The 19,535-nt window shown below is 45.5% G+C and overlaps 1 protein-coding gene across 4 annotated transcripts in view; it reads left to right on the top strand.

Moving 5' to 3' along the window:
- DOCK2 (dedicator of cytokinesis 2) overlaps positions 1-19,535 on the top strand; it is a 1,781,615-nt gene that overhangs the window by 493,200 nt on the left and 1,268,880 nt on the right. For all 4 annotated transcript variants that reach the window (XM_063928256.1, XM_063928254.1, XM_063928255.1 and 1 more), the window contains exon 22: positions 5,027-5,161. In XM_063928256.1, coding sequence (XP_063784326.1) covers positions 5,027-5,161 — 135 coding nt within the window. The remainder of the gene's footprint in view (positions 1-5,026; positions 5,162-19,535) is intronic.

Genomic DNA, 19,535 nt, shown 5'->3' with positions numbered 1-19,535 from the left:
AGCTAATAGCCAATCGCTTGAATCCTTTACTCCCACGTCTCATACACCCAGACCAAGTTGGTTTTTTCCTTGGCCGTCAGGCCCCTGACAACACCCGGAGAGTCCTCGATCTGGTTGAGTGGTCTTCTCGCACTAATTCTTCATTTCTCTTACTCTCTCTCGATGCCGAAAAGGCGTTCGATCGCCTCCATTGGGGTTATATGCGCCAGGTGTTGTCCAGGTTTGGTCTCCGCGGAGACATCCTCCGCTCTATTTTAGCTCTTTACGATGGCGCTTCTGCTAGAATATTTAGTAATGGTTTTCTTTCCTCCCCGTTTCATATTTTCAATGGTACCAGGCAGGGGTGCCCCCTTTCCCCACTGATATTCGTGTTAGCTATTGAACCAATTTCCAGGTCTTACTGTATGTGACACTTCTCATAAGCTCTGCCTTTTCGCAGATGATGTTTTATTGTTTGTTTCTGACCCGGGGACCTCGTTGCCCGTCCTACATGATATCTTGGGGTGCTTTAGCGCTGGTTCATATTATAAATTAAACACTACAAAATCGGATTCCCTTCCTATTAATATCCCAACCTCTGTTTTACAATCTTTGAAGGCGCGCTTTCCATATACATGGAAAGACTCCTCCATAACGTATCTGGGAATCTCCATTCCCTCTCATTTCCAAAATGTACACTCTCTCAACTATGTGCCTCTGCTGGCTCACCTAACCTCACTGACTTCTGCTTGGATGTGCTACGAGGTCTCCTGGTTGGGCCGCCTGGCGGCATTTAAAATGATGTTGTTACCAAAACTTATGTATTTGTTTCGAGCCATTCCCTACGCTGTTCCTCGTAAACTGTTAACCCAGATGCGAAGGTTGATGCTGTCGTATGCTTGGAAATGTAAACCTCCTCGATTGGCCTATACTTGTATGATTCGCTCTAAGTCACAGGGAGGCCTCACACTCCCTGATTTACTCAGGTACCATGAGGCATCTATGCTCTCCCAACTGTCCGACTTGTCTCTCCCCTCCCCCCACTCTAAACCATGGGTGGATTTAGAACGTGCCCTATCCTGGGACTTCCCTCTCCCTGATCTCCTGTGGCTACCCCGACAACTCCGCCCCCACTACCCATTGTCACCCTCTTCCATATCCGACGCCCTGACGATTTGGGACGCTAGACTCTTACCTTCCTTTAACATTACGGTACCCACTAGAAACATTTCTCTGTCTGCATTGGATAAGGTATTGCCTTATCTCCACTTCTCCTACTGGAGACGTTTAGGTATGGAATCTCTCACTGATATCTTCTCCCTAGCCTCCCTTCTGTCGTTTTCAGATCTACAAGCTAAATATAACCTTGACCCTTCAGCCTGGCTCTATTATCACCAACTTAAACATTGGATAGACGGTATGACCATTTGCCCCAACGTTTTCCAACTCCCCACCGACAGTGTCCTGAATAGACTGACTAAACTTTCATCTCGTGGAGCCATTTCTGACTGGTATAATTTGCTGTCACCTTCAATAACCATGACTAAATCTGCCTCTCAAGTTAAGTGGGAAACTGAGCTCCATCATACTTTCACCCTTAAGCAGTGGGAATCTATTCATCTTTCCTCTTTCTCTCTTTCTAAATGTACTAATCACACAGAAATGCACATTAAATTGTTACATAGACTATATTTTACCTCTTCTAGACTACACAAGATCTGGCCGACCACCTCTAAATTCTGTTGACGCCTCTGCCACCAAGAAGGTACACTCTTACATGTTTTCTGGGACTACCCTGCCCTGCGCTCCTTTTGGGATAAAGTATACGATCTTATTCACTCGATCACTGACCTTAGCCTGACTCAGGACCCTTCATTAGCGTTGCTGCATTGGTACCCAGACACTGTCCCCAAGATAACTCGCTATGTCCTTGGTCACGTTCTAATTGCAGCCAGAGCTACAATTGCTCAACACTGGAAATCCCCCTCCCCCCCCCCCCCCCCCTTTGCAAAAGTTATCTCTAAGACCCACTTACACTTTGAGATGGAAACCAGGGATGCTGCATACTCTACATCCCCTTCTTCCCCTATTATGAAGTGGCTCCCATGGCATACATATATTTCCAAGAATAGGGTGGTCTCACCATCGTCCCCCGCCATACAGAGCCCTCCCTGTGACTCGGACAGCCCTCTATCTGCAGAAAATTCAGGATTTGTGTATATTTTTGTGTTCTATGTACCGCTTTTGGATGTCCTGTCTCTCCCCCCTATAATATTGTTTTTGCCCCATTGTTATTCTATTCTCTTTTGTCTTTTCTGTATTCTTGTTTTGATTCTATATCATAAATAAAAACTTAATGTTGAAAAAAAAAAAAAAAAAAAAAGGGTTTCATTAACTTGGTATGTAAAAAGGGAAAAAGGATGACAAAGGGGAAAATTTACTAAGCGGTGGGTTTGAAATCCCGGGGGTTTAGCTGCAGTTTGCAAGCAGGATTTTATCTGCAGATTTACTAAGCTCAAATCCACCACAAAGCCTAAGAGAAACCACACTTTATAATAAAACGGAACTTCTTATGACGATCAATGTTTTTACCACTACAGGTATAGAAACGCCATATTTACTGAAAAGGGGGTCTAGAAACTACTGCAAACCCGCTGAAAGTAATAAGGCAGTTGTGACAGGCGAGGTAGCTGGATGGGCATGCTGTTTGTACTCTCTGGTCAGTCAGAAGGAAAGTAAACCACTATCAGGGCCGTCTTAACGGCAGTGTAGGCCCCTGGGCACAGCAATGCATTGGGCCCCCTACCCATCCTCCAGCGGTAGGGGTGGGGGGTGCTATCAGCGGCAGCTTTGATGTCCCGTGGGTGGTAGGGGGGGTTCTATCTTCCGCTCAGCATGTAGGACCTGGAGCAGTAATTTCTGCTAATTGCTCCTTTACTGCGCAGATGTGGCGGGAGGGAGAACACTAAACTGTAGAATAGGGCATTGGCCTGAATGAAGGGGCCCCGGTACATGACTTCAGGGGTGGTAGGAGGTGTTTAATACACAGGGGAGGGATGGATAGTGGAGTAGGCTTAATATTCATCATTTTCTGGTGGGAGGGCAGCTTGCTTGACTGCAGATATCTCAAATTCCTGAAAATATATTTCTTTGTTTTGAATGGGATAAAAAACGAGAGATTCCCACCTTTCAGAAGGTTTTGGGGACTTGGGGATCAGAGTTCAGGAGCCAGAGCAATCCTCCAATGAATATGTAAAACTGTATACCAGGCGCGTGGAGCTGGAGCAGGGACCAGCTGCTGGAAGGCTGATATCTCTGGTTCTGGGCACAGGAGAGACAAGCTGCCAGCGTCCAGCAAAAGGGGAGAGTCCCAGCTTTTGGATTATACCCTCAGAAAAACTCTAAGTCAGACAGAACCTGAGATATCTGGCTGGGAAGAGCAATTAACAGGCTCAGATGGGGACCACTGCTTTCACGTTGGATATCTCCGGTTCCCCAAGGCCGATTTTCAAAAATCTGGTACCCCTGGAAAGAGGGGACCCTCAGCTATCAGCCTAGGGCCCTTATACTCCTGGGGCCCTTGGGCAAGAGCCCATTGAGCCCATACGGAAAGACGGCCCTGACCACTATACACTTATAATGAGAAAAAAAAATATGTAATGAATAAGGAGGCAGCGAACAGTCCTCATTTTCTAATGGGGGGAATATTTTATTAGTATATTAGTGGGAACATGTTATTAAGGTAGCAATGCTATTTATTAATTATAATAAAGGGCACTATTAATTAATTCTAAATTGGTGTTTAAAAATATAAAACATTTTTTTTGTTTTATGGCTATATAAATGTTGCCCTCATTATAAAATAATAAATGCCATATAAACATTTTTGAATGTCAATCAACAATTAATTAGTATTGCCCTTTAATATAATTAAAAATAAATTTTATTCTATTGATAAAATAAAATAATTGTTTTCCCCTAAGATATTAATAAACCAGTATTTCCGTTTCCTTCTTATTCAGTACATAATGATTGTCCCGATTCTACTTCTTCTTATTGGCCAGATTAATGCAAATAGTTTTTTGAAGGTTTATGGCGGCTTTGGTCAACCATGAAAAAACAGATGGACATTGACAATTGTTTATAGAATGCCATCAAAACGGCTTTGGGGTTTCAATCTGCTGGTGATCTGCAGGGGTTTTAAATTCGACGCTTAGTGAATTTAACCCTAAGGGGTATATTCAATTGATGTTGGATCCTTTCCGACAGAAACGATCCGACATCTCAGTATTCAATTTGCGGCCAAATCCGACAGGTTTTGGCCATTTCCGACAATGCCAAGCCAACTTTTTTTAAAGTCGGATTGACATTGTCGGAAACGGGGCTAAAACCTGTCGGATTTGGCCACTAATCCGACAAAACAAGTGGATCCGCGGCTAATCCGCCTATCCACGTGTTTCCCGACAAGTCTGAATTTCTGACTTGTCAGATAAACGGCAGTTTGATTGAATAGGTAGAATCTGGATTCGACCTTAAAATGTCAGAAACTGCTGTTTTTCCGACAAGTTGGGAATTCCGATTTGAATTGAATAGACCTCTAAGAGGCTATGGTGCAGAGTATAGACATATGTATATGTTCAGTGTACAGGACCATGATTGCAGACAGAGTGTACAGCAGCCCAGTGACAATTACAAATTAACTAATTTACATATATATTGCCATGCTGATTTTTATAAAGTTACATACTGTACATTATATCCGAAATTGTCATTTATTTGTTCTATGCAGCATTGCATTTGCTGCTTTTCCTTTTTTTCATAATTGTAGTAATAGCCACTATTTTGTGCTCATGAAAAATATGACGTTTTGAAGTTTATTCGTGCTATAGCGTAGCCTAGATGATAAATAAATCTATGTTATTCAAGCACATCTTTTCTACAAATGATGAGTGATGACGTGAGAGATTTGCATTCACATTATTCGCCATATTTATTATTTCGCACGGCATTGAAGCACTAACCTATTTGGAAAATATTTTCTTGACAGGAAATTAATGACCGTTTTGAAGAAATATTTAGATGTTTCCAGCAGGGGAGAGCAATGCGAGCCAATTCTCAGGACTTTGAAAGCATTGGAATATGTGTTCAAGTTCATTGTACGGTCGAGGACATTATTTTCACAGTAAGCATCTTTTCTATGAAGTACCTTGTAATTGATTAGTACTGCTATACCACTGAGATGTAGTATTATTGCAAAAGGACTTGCAAAATGTATAGCACTCTGGGATTCTAATGAGAAACTAGAGGGGTTAGAATATTTTTGGCACAAACCATTTATGTGCATTAGTTGCTCAATTTAAACATGTACAATATTACCTTAAATGTGAATTTATCTTTAAATCGCGTCTCAGTAGCCATTTTTATATCACTGTTACAGGTTTCATGTCATTGAGGGAACATCATGTCATAATATTTTTTTTATCACTCTAAGGGACAGATGTATTAAGCCTGGGGATGTGATTAGTGGAAGGTAATAACACATCAGCCAATCAGCTCTTAATTGTCATCTGTCAAACCCGTAATGATTAGATGGAGCATTATCACCTTCCACTTATTACTGCTTTATCACTCCTCCACTCTTAATACATCTAGCCCTAAGTCAGGTGTTATTAAAACAGTTGGGGGGGGTAATGTAATATGGTGTGAGAAATTTTGGTCAAATTCTCCTGTTTTTTTTAAAGTGGCAATCATTTACATGGCAAAATCAGTCTTGTTTCGCCATGTAATTGACTGTCACTTTTTAAAAAAAAAACTGGAGAATTTGACCAAAATCTCTCACTTTCTGATTCTCACACCCTATTACATTTCCCCCAGAGTCTCAGATACAGTAGTTCTTAAAATGTGACTCTTTATCCTATTCGTAATAGCTTTTTAAGAAAATACTTTTGTTTAGAACAATATCCTTTGAACATTATCATGATAAAATAGTAAAACCACAGTATAATTCATATTTTTTCCCCAAAATACCCTTGGAGTTTTTCACTTGATAATGCAGCTGAAGTGCACATTCTTCGGCCAAGTTGTGGGGCTGCTGCCAAGATTATACAATTGCAGGTTCATCTGTAAAATAAGTGGTCACATTAGTCACCTTCTGTCACTTAGTTTATGCTGGAAATGAAATGTGTCATACTGGCGATGACAAAATGGTTTTATGTCCTTTTGCTCTGATTCATAACTTCAAAGGGCAAAGCTTTTTTCTGAAAACATTTTAAATTACACCTGTATAAAGCATTTTCTGACTACACCTCACTTAGCTTGTTTCTGCTGGGTCGGGTATCAGAATGCCAGCAGCAGGACCCCGATGGTAAAAATAGCAGCAATCTTTGGTAAGTATACTACGGCGAACCCTTACCTTAACCCAACCCTTCCGCAGCCTAACCCTAACCACTGCCCCCCCCCTACAGCGGTAGACCTTCCACAGCATTTCTGCAGCTTACCCCTTCTGCAGCCTAACCCTAACCATCTCCTTCGGCAGCCTAAACCTAGCCCCCCCCCCCCTCCCCCACGCTCTCTAGCCCGAACCCCCTTTCCTCCAGCAGCCTAAACCTAACTGCCCCCTTCCACAGTCTAAGGGTGTGTACACATGGTGAGATTTGGGCTATGCCCGATTCTCACTATTCGACAGGGGCTGGGTCGGCACATAGTCAGTATCGCAAGCACATGATGAGTGTGCTTGCGATACTGGCTATGTGCGATTTTGGCTAAGTGTCAATTTTGACTATCTCTTCTATAGCGATAGTCAAAATTGACTTGCCTGCACAGTCCATCTTTTCTTTCGATGCCGACCGCGCGGGACCGCGCATCGGCATCGAATCGGGATCGCAAGGTGACTGTCACCTTGCGATCTGCACTAACTTTTCTTCCAATTTTGACTATAATAGTCAGAATCGGAAGAAAAAATCTCACCGTGTGTACACACCCTAACTCTAACCCCTCCCTCCCGCAGCCTAACCCTAACTGCCCCCTTCCATAGTCTAACTCTAACCCCTCCCTCCCGCAGCCTAACATTAACTGTCCGCTTCCACAGTATAACTCTAACCCCTTTCTCCCGCAGCCTAAACCTAACTGTCCACTTCCACAGTCTAACTCTAACCCCTCCCTCCCGCAGCCTAACTCCATCTGTCCCCTTCCACAGTATAACTCTAACCCCTCCCTCCCGCAGCCTAACCCTAACTGCCCCCTTCCACAGTCTAACTCTAACCCCTCCCTCCCGCAGCCTAACATTAACTGTCCACTTCCACAGTATAACTCTAACCCCTTTCTCCCGCAGCCTAAACCTAACTGTCCACTTCCACAGTCTAACTCGAACCCTTCCCTCCCGCAACCTAACCCTAACTGTCCCCTTCAGCACACTAACCCTATCCTTCTCCCCACAGCTGCCTAACCCTAACCACCCCGTCCTGCAGCCTAACTATAACTCTAATACTTGCACTTATCATTTGAAGTTGCCAGCTTTTTCACCAGTTGGGATCTCGGTGCCAGTATTCTGACAGTCAGGATTGTGACCGTAGGGATGCCAGTACATTGCTTTCTGCCCAAACCTAAAGGAAGATGATCATCTTTGCTGTGATTCAGATGATCAGTTACATGAGTCTATACTCAAAGTGACCACAATCCGGAAAAACATCTTATTATCCTGATGCCATCAGAGCCTGGCGGAAAATTTACTTGAATGATAACTAAGTTCAATCTATGCACCTGGTTCAGAGATGCATGCACTTAATTACTGTGTGAAAATATGCAAATGTCACAGCCACCGGGATTTGTTTTAAGATGCCCACCAGCAGCTTTGCAAATCCATTAGCTGCATATAAAGATGCAGTGACGGATGTAGATAATTTGATTATCATAGTTGTGAGTAACCCAATGGATGTGCAGCCTGTCTGCAGTAAGTATGATGCAAGAGCCATTGCTGCTGACCTATGGAATCACAGTCGTAGGCTGAGACATTCCCCAAAACAGATGCAAGATACCTGCATTTTTGCCACCACTACACCATTACTTCACCGAAACACTCCTTGACTGTCAGTCACTTTGGGAATAAATCCTACTGTAGGTAACTTGTATTATTTAACATTTTTGAGCTTACAGTATCAATCTTTAAGTTTGACAACTAACTCAGAAATATCATCATTTCATGTACACCCTGTAACCTGCAGTATATACTGTATATGCATACACATGTTTTGCAAGAGTAATGTCAGAGACTGGGACTCAAGTGTATTAATGAGACCAGCAATAAAGAAATATCAGAAATATCATCATTTCTTGTACACCCTGTAACCTGCAGTATATACTGTATATGCATACACATGTTTTGCAAGAGTAATGTCAGAGACTGGGACTCTAGTGTACTAATGAGACCAGCAATAAAGAAATATCAGAAATATCATCATTTCTTGTACACCCTGTAACCTGCAGTATATACTGTATATGCATACACATGTTTTGTAAGAGAAATGTCAGAGACTGGGACTCTAGTGTACTAATGAGACCAGCAATAAAGAAATAGATGGTACAACACTAATTGGGGCAAGCAGTGTGATCAGGCTCCTCTCTCTCAGTGCAGTTATCACCTATCTGTAACATCCACACACTCCCATACTAACACCACGAACATGGATAGATATGTGGGTCATCTATCTGTCATCTATCTGCTTTCATAGCTCGCATTCCCCTACAGAATCCTCTTCAAACTCCTCACCATCACATACAAGGCCCTCTCTAATTCCACTGCTCCCTACATCTTCATCTCCCTCCTGCCTTCTCCGTTTGACAGTTGAACTGACACTGGAATGAGCTTCCTCACTCTATTAGACTCTACCCAACTTTGCAAAGCTTCAAACGGGCACAGAAAACCCACCCTTTCATCACAGCGTACCCTTCCACATAACCTAGTCTCGAGGCCACTATCCCAACCTGCTGCCTCATGACTTGGCCAGTATCTGATTACTTCCTGCCATCAGGCCACCTTATGCATGCTTGTGTCTCATGTCACATGTCTGACTCCCCCTAGATTGTAGCTTGGAGCAGGGTCCTCATCCCTCCTGTTCCCACAATCCCCTTTAACCACTTAACTGGCATGGTCGCATCAGAAGCGACCAGTCAGAAATGCCCACTGTGATGCTGTGGGAAGAGGTTTTTCCCACAAGCGGCAATGTAAGAGGGACCTCCCGGCCCCTATGGAGCTTATGGCTCTTCCTCTAGTGTGTCCTCAAACTCTACCGCAAAATAATGACTGCTCGACCGGATCCTTATTCTTTAAGATATCTTTATTCAAATTATAGAAAAGTATATAATTTAAATAAAGATATCTTAAAGAATAAGGATCCGGTCGGGTTTGAGGTATTGCTGCACACACTTAAGAATCATAAATCGTATGAATACAACCAAGACACATAGGAGGATTTATCATCATTTTTATTTTATTGTATGTAATGTTTGTAATTATTGTCTCATGATTTTTCACATTCTCAGGGATTTTAATCAAATAAAATTAAAAATAAAATTTTAAACTTACTCTTTCTCCTTCAAGTGCGCCAACAAAGAGACAATTCTTTCCTTCCCAGTACTTGGCTATGGAGACTGAGCAGCATCCGCCGGGATGTCAGCACCGCTCCCCCTCATATGTGCCCGGCGGTTACAGAGTACAGCACCTGCTGGGATGTCAGCACCGCTCCCCCGTATGTGCCCGGCGGTTGCAGAGTGCAGCAGCCACCAGGATGTCAGCACCACTACCCCGTATGTGCCCGGGAGTTGCAGAGTGCAGCAGCCACCGGGATGTCAGCGCCGCTTCCCCCTGTATGTGCCCCGGCGGTTGCAGAGTGCAGCAGCCGCCGGGATGTCAGTGCTGTTGCCCCCACAGTGGAGCATGTTCCCAGCAGCTGCTGCTCTCTGCATATTAGGAGGGGGAGGGGGGTGTAAAATAGTAAAATGACGCTTTTTTTTAATGTAAGTAATAAAAAAAAAATACATATACACTGTCCACAGGAGGGGGGGGGGTGCAAAAAATTAATTGTATAATGGGGGCTTTTGGTGACAAAAAAGTTAAGTGGATAATTACACTTCTCTCCTACTCAGCGACTGTCTGTACCCGCACCTCCTCTTGATCGTAACCGTTTATCTCTTCCAATGGCTGCCTGCCCCTCCCCTGGTAGTACACCGATTCTTATCTGCTTCCTTACATCTCAGCTGTATTGTGTACTGAGAATTGTGGTGCTAATTGTTACCTGTGTTCTGTTTAGTTTTTCAATTATTGTAATGTTAACTTCTGTGTACCCTGTATTGTTGTAATGTGTACCGTATGTACAGCGCTGCAAAACACTTGTGGCACCTTATAAATAAAATGTAATAATAATAGTAACAATAATAATATAGACCCCCCATTTCAACTTAGCCTACATATAGTGTACCACGGCATACTTTGCTCATTCACGTGTCCAGCTTTGAAGTATGAAAGCTGAAGGCACTCTGACCATCATAAAATGCACCCAAAAATGCCAGTAGGGACCATGTTTCAGTTTATAGTGGACTGTCTATAAAGGTGTAACAGCCAGCTGAGCCAAAATGAAAAGTAGTGACCATGATTAGGCACATTCCTCTTTGGATTCAAAGGATGGGATTCAGTTCAGTGTGATGGACATGATTTATTGTTCGGGAACCCCTTATGCACCTGTATGGGAAACTTACAATGTAGGGGCTACCGTAACTGGCTGATAGATGCACAGGCGGGCACTACGGTGACACCCATTGTCACATGGTCAGCAATTGAATTCCTCCCAGAGAATAAACCTGTTGTACAGTAGTTGTTACTATTGCAACTACTGTATGTTAGATGATGATCCCCCTGAATGTGAGAGGAAATAATACTAGTTATTCACTTTCCAATTCTCCTCTGGAAATAATCTCCCTCATCACCAATGCTTTGCATTCATTTCCTTACCTTTGCGGGAGGACCCACTCTGTTTATGCCCTGTAACTTTATTATTATTAATAAGCCCAGACAGTGAGTGGTTACCTGCCAGCCACAAGTTTGCATTTACTCTAAATGAGTGTGTCAAGCGAATTGTCCTGCAAAGCTTAAACAGGGCTTTAAAAAAAAGAAAATGGATAGAGTTTTTACATTTTACTGAGCTACTGAGCTTTAAACATTGAAGCTGATTGTGTATGAAAAGGAAATGTGTAACATTCACAAAATAGAACCAAGTACAAGCAATTGTGCTTTGTAATTTTACTTGTCAGGCTTCTATTGTGTCTTTGCTCTGTTCTTTTAAAATTATTTCTATTATGCTTGGAAACAATTGCATATTGACTTATGCATACAGTTAGTAGCTCTTTTATATAAAGCAACTAGAATTTTTTTTGTCATTATTTAATTTAATAAATGTCTCTTTATCCGTCCTAGTACAATTCAATTTTTTTTTTTACATAATGGCTACTATACAGTATTTCTATGAAAATATTAGCAGGTGAACAAGTTATGACAGTGGGCCTAATTCAGACTAGTGATGAGCACCGGAAATTTTTCGGGTTTTGTGTTTTGGTTTTGTGTTCGGTTCCGCGGCCGTGTTTTGGGTTCGAACGCGTTTTGGCAAAACCTCACCGAATTTTTTTTGTCGGATTCGGGTGTGTTTTGGATTCGGGTGTTTTTTTCAAAAAACCCTAAAAAACAGCTTAAATCATAGAATTTGGGGGTCATTTTGATCCCAAAGTATTATTAACCTCAATAACCATAATTTCCACTCATTTTCAGTCTATTCTGAACACCTCACACCTCACAATATTATTTTTAGTCCTAAAATTTGCACCGAGGTCGCTGAATGGCTAAGCTAAGCGACCCAAGTGGCCGACACAAACACCTGGCCCATCTAGGAGTGGCACTGCAGTGTCACGCAGGATGGCCCTTCCAAAAAACACTCCCCAAACAGCACATGACGCAAAGAAGAAAAGAGGTGCAATGAGGTAGCTGTGTGAGTAAGCTAAGCGACCCTAGTGGCCGACACAAACACCTGGCCCATCTAGGAGTGGCACTGCAGTGTCACGCAGGATGGCCCTTCCAAAAAACACTCCCCAAACAGCACATGACGCAAAGAAAAAAAGAGGCGCAATGAGGTAGCTGTGTGAGTAAGCTAAGCGACCCTAGTGGCTGACACAAACACCTGGCCCATCTAGGAGTGGCACTGCAGTGTCACGCAGGATGGCCCTTCCAAAAAACACTCCCCAAACAGCACATGACGCAAAGAAAAAAAGAGGCGCAATGAGGTAGCTGTGTGAGTAAGCTAAGCGACCCTAGTGGCCGACACAAACACCTGGCCCATCTAGGAGTGGCACTGCAGTGTCACGCAGGATGGCCCTTCCAAAAAACACTCCCCAAACAGCACATGACGCAAAGAAAAAAAGAGGCGCAATGAGGTAGCTGTGTGAGTAAGCTAAGCGACCCTAGTGGCCGACACAAACACCTGGCCCATCTAGGAGTGGCACTGCAGTGTCACGCAGGATGGCCCTTCCAAAAAACACTCCCCAAACAGCAGCACATGACGCAAAGAAGAAAAAAAAGAGGCGCAATGAGGTAGCTGTGTGACTAAGATAAGCGACCCTAGTGGCCGACACAAACACCTGGCCCATCTAGGAGTGGCACTGCAGTGTCACGCAGGATGGCCCTTCCAAAAAACACCCCCCAAACAGCACATGACGCAAAGAAAAAAAGAGGCGCAATGAGGTAGCTGTGTGAGTAAGCTAAGCGACCCTAGTGGCCGACACAAACACCTGGCCCATCTAGGAGTGGCACTGCAGTGTCACGCAGGATGGCCCTTCCAAAAAACACTCCCCAAACAGCACAAGACGCAAAGAAAAAAAGAGGCGCAATGAGGTAGCTGTGTGAGTAAGCTAAGCGACCCTAGTGGCCGACACAAACACCTGGCCCATCTAGGAGTGGCACTGCAGTGTCACGCAGGATGGCCCTTCCAAAAAACACCCCCCAAACAGCACATGACGCAAAGAAAAATGAAAGAAAAAAGAGGTGCAAGATGGAATTGTCCTTGGGCCCTCCCACCCACCCTTATGTTGTATAAACAGGACATGCACACTTTAACCAACCCATCATTTCAGTGACAGGGTCTGCCACACGACTGTGACTGAAATGACGGGTTGGTTTGGACCCCCACCAAAAAAGAAGCAATTAATCTCTCCTTGCACAAACTGGCTCTACAGAGGCAAGATGTCCACCTCATCATCATCCTCCGATATATCACCGTGTACATCCCCCTCCTCACAGATTATCAATTCGTCCCCACTGGAATCCACCATCTCAGCTCCCTGTGTACTTTGTGGAGGCAATTGCTGCTGGTCAATGTCTCCACGGAGGAATTGATTATAATTAATTTTAATGAACATCATCTTCTCCACATTTTCTGGATGTAACCTCGTACGCCGATTGCTGACAAGGTGAGCGGCGGCACTAAACACTCTTTCGGAGTACACACTTGTGGGAGGGCAACTTAGGTAGAATAAAGCCAGTTTGTGCAAGGGCCTCCAAATTGCCTCTTTTTCCTGCCAGTATAAGTACGGACTGTCTGACGTGCCTACTTGGATGCGGTCACTCATATAATCCTCCACCATTCTTTCAATGGGGAGAGAATCATATGCAGTGACAGTAGACGACATGTCCGTAATCGTTGTCAGGTCCTTCAGTCCGGACCAGATGTCAGCATCAGCAGTCGCTCCAGACTGCCCTGCATCACCGCCAGCGGGTGGGCTCGGAATTCTGAGCCTTTTCCTCGCACCCCCAGTTGCGGGAGAATGTGAAGGAGGAGATGTTGACAGGTCGCGTTCCGCTTGACTTGACAATTTTGTCACCAGCAGTTCTTTGAACCCCAGCAGACTTGTGTCTGCCGGAAAGAGAGATCCAAGGTAGGTTTTAAATCTAGGATCGAGCACGGTGGCCAAAATGTAGTGCTCTGATTTCAACAGATTGACCACCCGTGAATCCTTGTTAAGCGAATTAAGGGCTCCATCCACAAGTCCCACATGCCTAGCGGAATCGCTCTGTGTTAGCTCCTCCTTCAATGTCTCCAGCTTCTTCTGCAAAAGCCTGATGAGGGGAATGACCTGACTCAGGCTGGCAGTGTCTGAACTGACTTCACGTGTGGCAAGTTCAAAAGGTTGCAGAACCTTGCACAACGTTGAAATCATTCTCCACTGCGATTGAGACAGGTGCATTCCACCTCCTATATCGTGCTCAGTTGTATAGGCTTGAATGGCCTTTTGCTGCTCCTCCAACCTCTGAAGCATAATAGAGGGTTGAATTCCACCTCGTTACCACTTCTTGCTTCAGATGATGGCAGGGCAGGTTCAGGCGTTTTTGGTGGTGCTCCAGTCTTCTGTACGTGGTGCCTGTACGCCGAAAGTGTCCCGCAATTCTTCTGGCCACCGACAGCATCTCTTGCACGCCCCTCTCGTTTTTTAAATAATTCTGCACCACCAAATTCAAGGTATGTGCAAAACATGGGACGTGCTGGAATTTGCCCAGATTTAATGCACACACAATATTGCTGGCGTTGTCCGATGCCACAAATCCACAGGAGAGTCCAATTGGGGTAAGCCATTCTGCGATGATCTTCCTCAGTTGCCGTAAGAGGTTTTTAGCTGTGTGCGTTTTCTGGAAAGCGGTGATACAAAGCGTAGCCTGCCTAGGAAAGAGTTGGCGTTTGCGAGATGCTGCTACTGGTGCCGCCGCTGCTGTTCTTGCGGCGGGAGTCCATACATCTACCCAGTGGGCTGTCACAGTCATATAGTCCTGAGCCTGCCCTGCTCCACTTGTCCACATGTCCGTGGTTAAGTGGACATTGGGTACAACTGCATTTTTTAGGACACTGGTGAGTCTTTTTCTGAGGTCTGTGTACATTTTCGGTATCGCCTGCCTAGAGAAATGGAACCTAGATGGTATTTGGTACCGGGAACACAGTACCTCCAACAAGACTCTAGTTGGCTCTGCAGTAATGATGGATACCGGAACCACGTTTCTCACCGCCCAGGATGCCAAGGCCTCAGTTATCCGCTTTGCAGCAGGATGACTGCTGTGATATTTCATCTTCCTCGCAAAGGACTGTTGGACAGTCAATTGCTTGGTGGAAGTAGTAAAAGTGGTCTTACGAGTACGACTTCCCCTCTGGGATGACCATCGACTCCCAGCAGCAACAACAGCAGCTCCAGCAGCAGTAGGCGTTACACGCAAGGATGCATTGGAGGAATCCCAGGCAGGAGAGGACTCGTCAGAATTGCCAGTGACATGGCCTGCAGGACTATTGGCATTCCTGGGGAAGGAGGAAATTGACACTGAGGGAGTTGGTGGGGTGGTTTGCGTGAGCTTGGTTACAAGAGGAAGGGATTTACTGGTCAGTGGACTGCTTCCGCTGTCGCCCAAAGTTTTTGAACTTGTCACTGACTTATGATGAATGCGCTGCAGGTGACGTATAAGGGAGGATGTTCCGAGGTGGTTAACGTCCTTACCCCTACTTATTACAGCTTGACAAAGGCAACACACGGCTTGACAAATGTTGTCCGCATTTCTGTTGAAATACTTCCACACCGAAGAGCTGATTTTTTTGGTATTTTCACCAGGCATGTCAATGGCCCTATTCCTCCCACGGTGTCTCCCTGGGTGCCTGACTTAAACAAACCACCTCACCATCAGAATCCTCCTGGTCAATTTCCTCCCCAGCGCCAGCAACACCCATATCCTCCTCATCCTGGTGTACTTCAACACTGACATCTTCAATCTGACTATCAGGAACTGGACTGCGGGTGCTCCTTCCAGCACTTGCAGGGGGCATGCAAATGGTGGAAGGCGCATGCTCTTCACGTCCAGTGTTGGGAAGGTCAGGCATCGCAAACGACACAATTGGACTCTCCTTGTGGATTTGTGATTTCGAAGAACGCACAGTTCTTTGCTGTGCTTTTGCCAGCTTGAGTCTTTTCATTTCTCTGACGTCCTAGTGGATGCTGGGAACTCCGAAAGGACCATGGGGAATAGCGGGCTCCGAAGGAGGCTGGGCACTCTAGAAAGATTTATGACTACCTGGTGTGCACTGGCTCCTCCCACTATGACCCTCCTCCAAGCCTCAGTTAGATCTTGTGCCCAGCCGAGGTTGGATGCACACTAGGGGCTCTCCTGAGCCCTTAGAAAGAAAGTATAGATTTAGGTTTTTTATTTTCAGTGAGACCTGCTGGCAACAGGCTCACTGCAGCGAGGGACTAAGGGGAGAAGAAGCGAACTCGCCTGCTTGCAGCCGGATTGGGCTTCTTAGGCTACTGGACACCATTAGCTCCAGAGGGATCGACCGCAGGCCCAGTCCTTGGTGTTCGGTCCCGGAGCCGCGCCGCCGTCCCCCTTACAGAGCCAGAAGCAAGAAGAGGTCCGGAAAAACGGCGGCAGAAGACATCAGTCTTCACCAAGGTAGCGCACAGCACTGCAGCTGTGCGCCATTGCTCCTCATACACACTTCACACTCCGGTCACTGAGGGTGCAGGGCGCTTGGGGGGGGGCGCCCTGAGCAGCAATAAAAACACCTTGGCTGGCAAAAATACCACAATATATAGCCCCAGAGGCTATATATGTGGTAAATACCCCTGCCAGAATCCAGAAAAAAGCGGGAGAATAGGCCGCGGAAAAGGGGCGGAGCTATCTCCCTCAGACACACTGGCGCCATTTTCTCTTCACAGTGCAGCTGGAAGAAAGCTCCCCAGGCTCTCCCCTGTAGTTTTCAGGCTCAAAGGGTTAAAAAGAGAGGGGGGGCACTAAATTTAGGCGCAATATTGTATATACTATCAGCTATGGGGGAAAATTCACTCAGTTATAGTGTTAATCCCCACATTATATAGCGCTCTGGTGTGTGCTGGCATACTCTCTCTCTGTCTCCCCAAAGGGCTTTGTGGGTCCTGTCCTCTGTCAGAGCATTCCCTGTGTGTGTGCGGTGTGTCGGTACAGCTGTGTCGACATGTTTGAGGAGGAGGCTTATATAGTGACGGAGCAGATGCCGATAAATGTGATGTCGCCCCCTGTGGGGCCGACACCAGAGTGGATGGTTAGGTAAAAGGTATTAACCGACAGTGTCAACTCCTTACATAAAAGGGTGGATGACGTAACAGCTGTGGGACAGCCGGCTTCTCAGCCCGTGCCTGCCCAGGCGTCTCAAAGGCCATCAGGGGCTCAAAAACGCCCGCTCATTCAGATGGCAGACACAGATATCGACACGGAGTCTGATTCCAGTGTCGACAAGGTTGAGACATATACACAATCCACTAGGAACATCTGTGACTTGATCCCGGCAATAAAAAATGTGTTACACATTTCTGACATTAACCTCTAAAAATGGGTTTTTATGTTTGGGGAGAAAAAGCAGGCAATGTTTTGTTCCCCCATCAGATGGATGAATGAATGAAGTGTGTGAAAAGCGTGGGTTCCCCCTGATAAGAAACTGGTAATTTCTAAAAAGTTACTGATGGCGTACCTTTTCCCGCCAGAGGATAAGTTACGCTGGGAGATATCCCCTAGGGTGGATAAGGCGCTCACACGGTTGTCAAAATAGGTGGCACTGCCGTTTTAGGAACGGCCACTTTGAAGGTACCTGTTGATAAAAAGCAGGAGGCTATCCTGAAGTCTGTATTTACACACTCAGGTACTAGACTGAAACCTGCAGAGCGTGCTGCTGCAGCGTGGTCGGTGACCCTGTCAAACATACTAGTTTGCTAACATGAGAACATATTAAAGACGTCGTCTTATATATGAGGGATGCACAGAGGGATATTTTGCCGTCTGGCATCCAAAATGAATGTAATATCCATTCTGTCAGGAGGGTATTAGAGACCTGTCACTGGACAGGTGATGCTGACCTTAAAAGGCGCATAGAGATTCTGCCTTATAAGGGTGAGGAATTATTTGGGGATGGTCTCTGGGACCTCATATCCGCAGCAACAGCTGGGAAGAAATATTTTTACCTCAGTTTTCCTCACAGACTAAGAAAGCAATGTATTATCAGGTACAGTCCTTTCGGCTTCAGAAAAGCAAGCGGGTCAAAGGCGCTTCCTTTCTGTACAGAGACAAGGGAAGAAGGAAAAAGCTGCACCAGTCAGCCTGTTCCCAGAATCATAATTCTTCTCTCGCTTCCTCTGAGTCCACAGCATGACGCGGGGGCTCCACAGGTGTAGCCAGGTACGGTGGGGGGCCGTCTCAAAAATTCCAGCGATCAGTGGGCTCGCTCACAGGTGGATCCCTGTTTCATTCAAGTAGTATTTCAGGGGTACAAGCTGGAATTCGAGATGTCTTCCCCCCGCCGTTTCCTCAAATATGCCTTGCCGACAACTCCCTCAGGCAGGGAGGCTGTGCTAGAGGCAATTAATAAGCTGTATTCCCAGCAGGTAATACTTAAGGTGCCCCTACTTCAACAAGGACAGGGTTACCATTCCACACGGTTTGGGGTACCGAAACCGCATGGTTCGGTGTGACCCTTTTTTATATTTAAAATCCTTGAACACATACATAAAAAATTCAAGTTCAAGATGGAATCGCTCAGGGCGGTTATTGCAAGCCTGGACGAGGGGGATTACATGGTATCCCGGTACATCAAGGATGCTTACCTGCATGTCCCTATTTACTATCCTCGCCAGGAGTACCTCAGATTTGTGGTACAGGATTACCATTACCAAGTCCAGACTCTGCCGTTTGGACTGTACATGGCACCGAGGGTGTTACCAAGGTAATGGCCGGAATGATGATACTCCTTCGAAAAAGGGGAGTTTTAATTATCCCGTACTTGGACAATCTCCTTATAAGGGCGAGGTCCAAGGAGCAGTTGCTAGTCGGGGTAGCACTATTTTGGAAAGTGCTACAACAGCACGGTTGGATTCTAAACAGTCCAGAGTCACAGCTGGTTCCTACGACATGTCTACTGTTCCTGGGGATGGTTCTGGACACAGACCAGAAATAAGTGTTTCTCCCGGAGGAGAAAGCCAAGGAGCTGTCATCTCTAGTCAGAGACCTCCTGAAGCCAAAACAGTTATCGGTGCATCATTGCACGCGAGTCCTGGGAAAAATGATAGCTTCCTACGAAGCAATCCCATTCGGCAGGTTCCATGCAAGAACTTTTCAGGGGGACCTGTTAGACAAGTGGTCCGGGTCGCATCTTCAGATGCATTAGGCTGATAACCCTGTCTCCAAGGACCAGGGTATCTCTACTGTAGTGGCTGCAGAGTGCCCATCTTCAAGAGGGCCGCAGGTTCGACATACAGGACTAGGTCCTAGTGACCATGGATGCCAGCCTTTGAGGCTGGGGGGCAGTCACACAGGGAAGAAACTTCCAGGGACTTTGGTCAAGTCAGGTGACTTCCCTACATAAATATTCTGGAACAGAGGGCCATTTACAATGCCCTGAGTCAGGCAAGGCCTCTGCTTCAAAACCAGCCGGTCCTGATCCAATCAGGCAACATCACGGCAGTTGCCC

Source organism: Pseudophryne corroboree, chromosome 6 (genome assembly GCF_028390025.1).
Source record: "Pseudophryne corroboree isolate aPseCor3 chromosome 6, aPseCor3.hap2, whole genome shotgun sequence".
NCBI classification, from domain to species: Eukaryota; Metazoa; Chordata; class Amphibia; order Anura; family Myobatrachidae; genus Pseudophryne; species Pseudophryne corroboree.
This window is presented reverse-complemented; position numbering and strand designations above follow the sequence as displayed.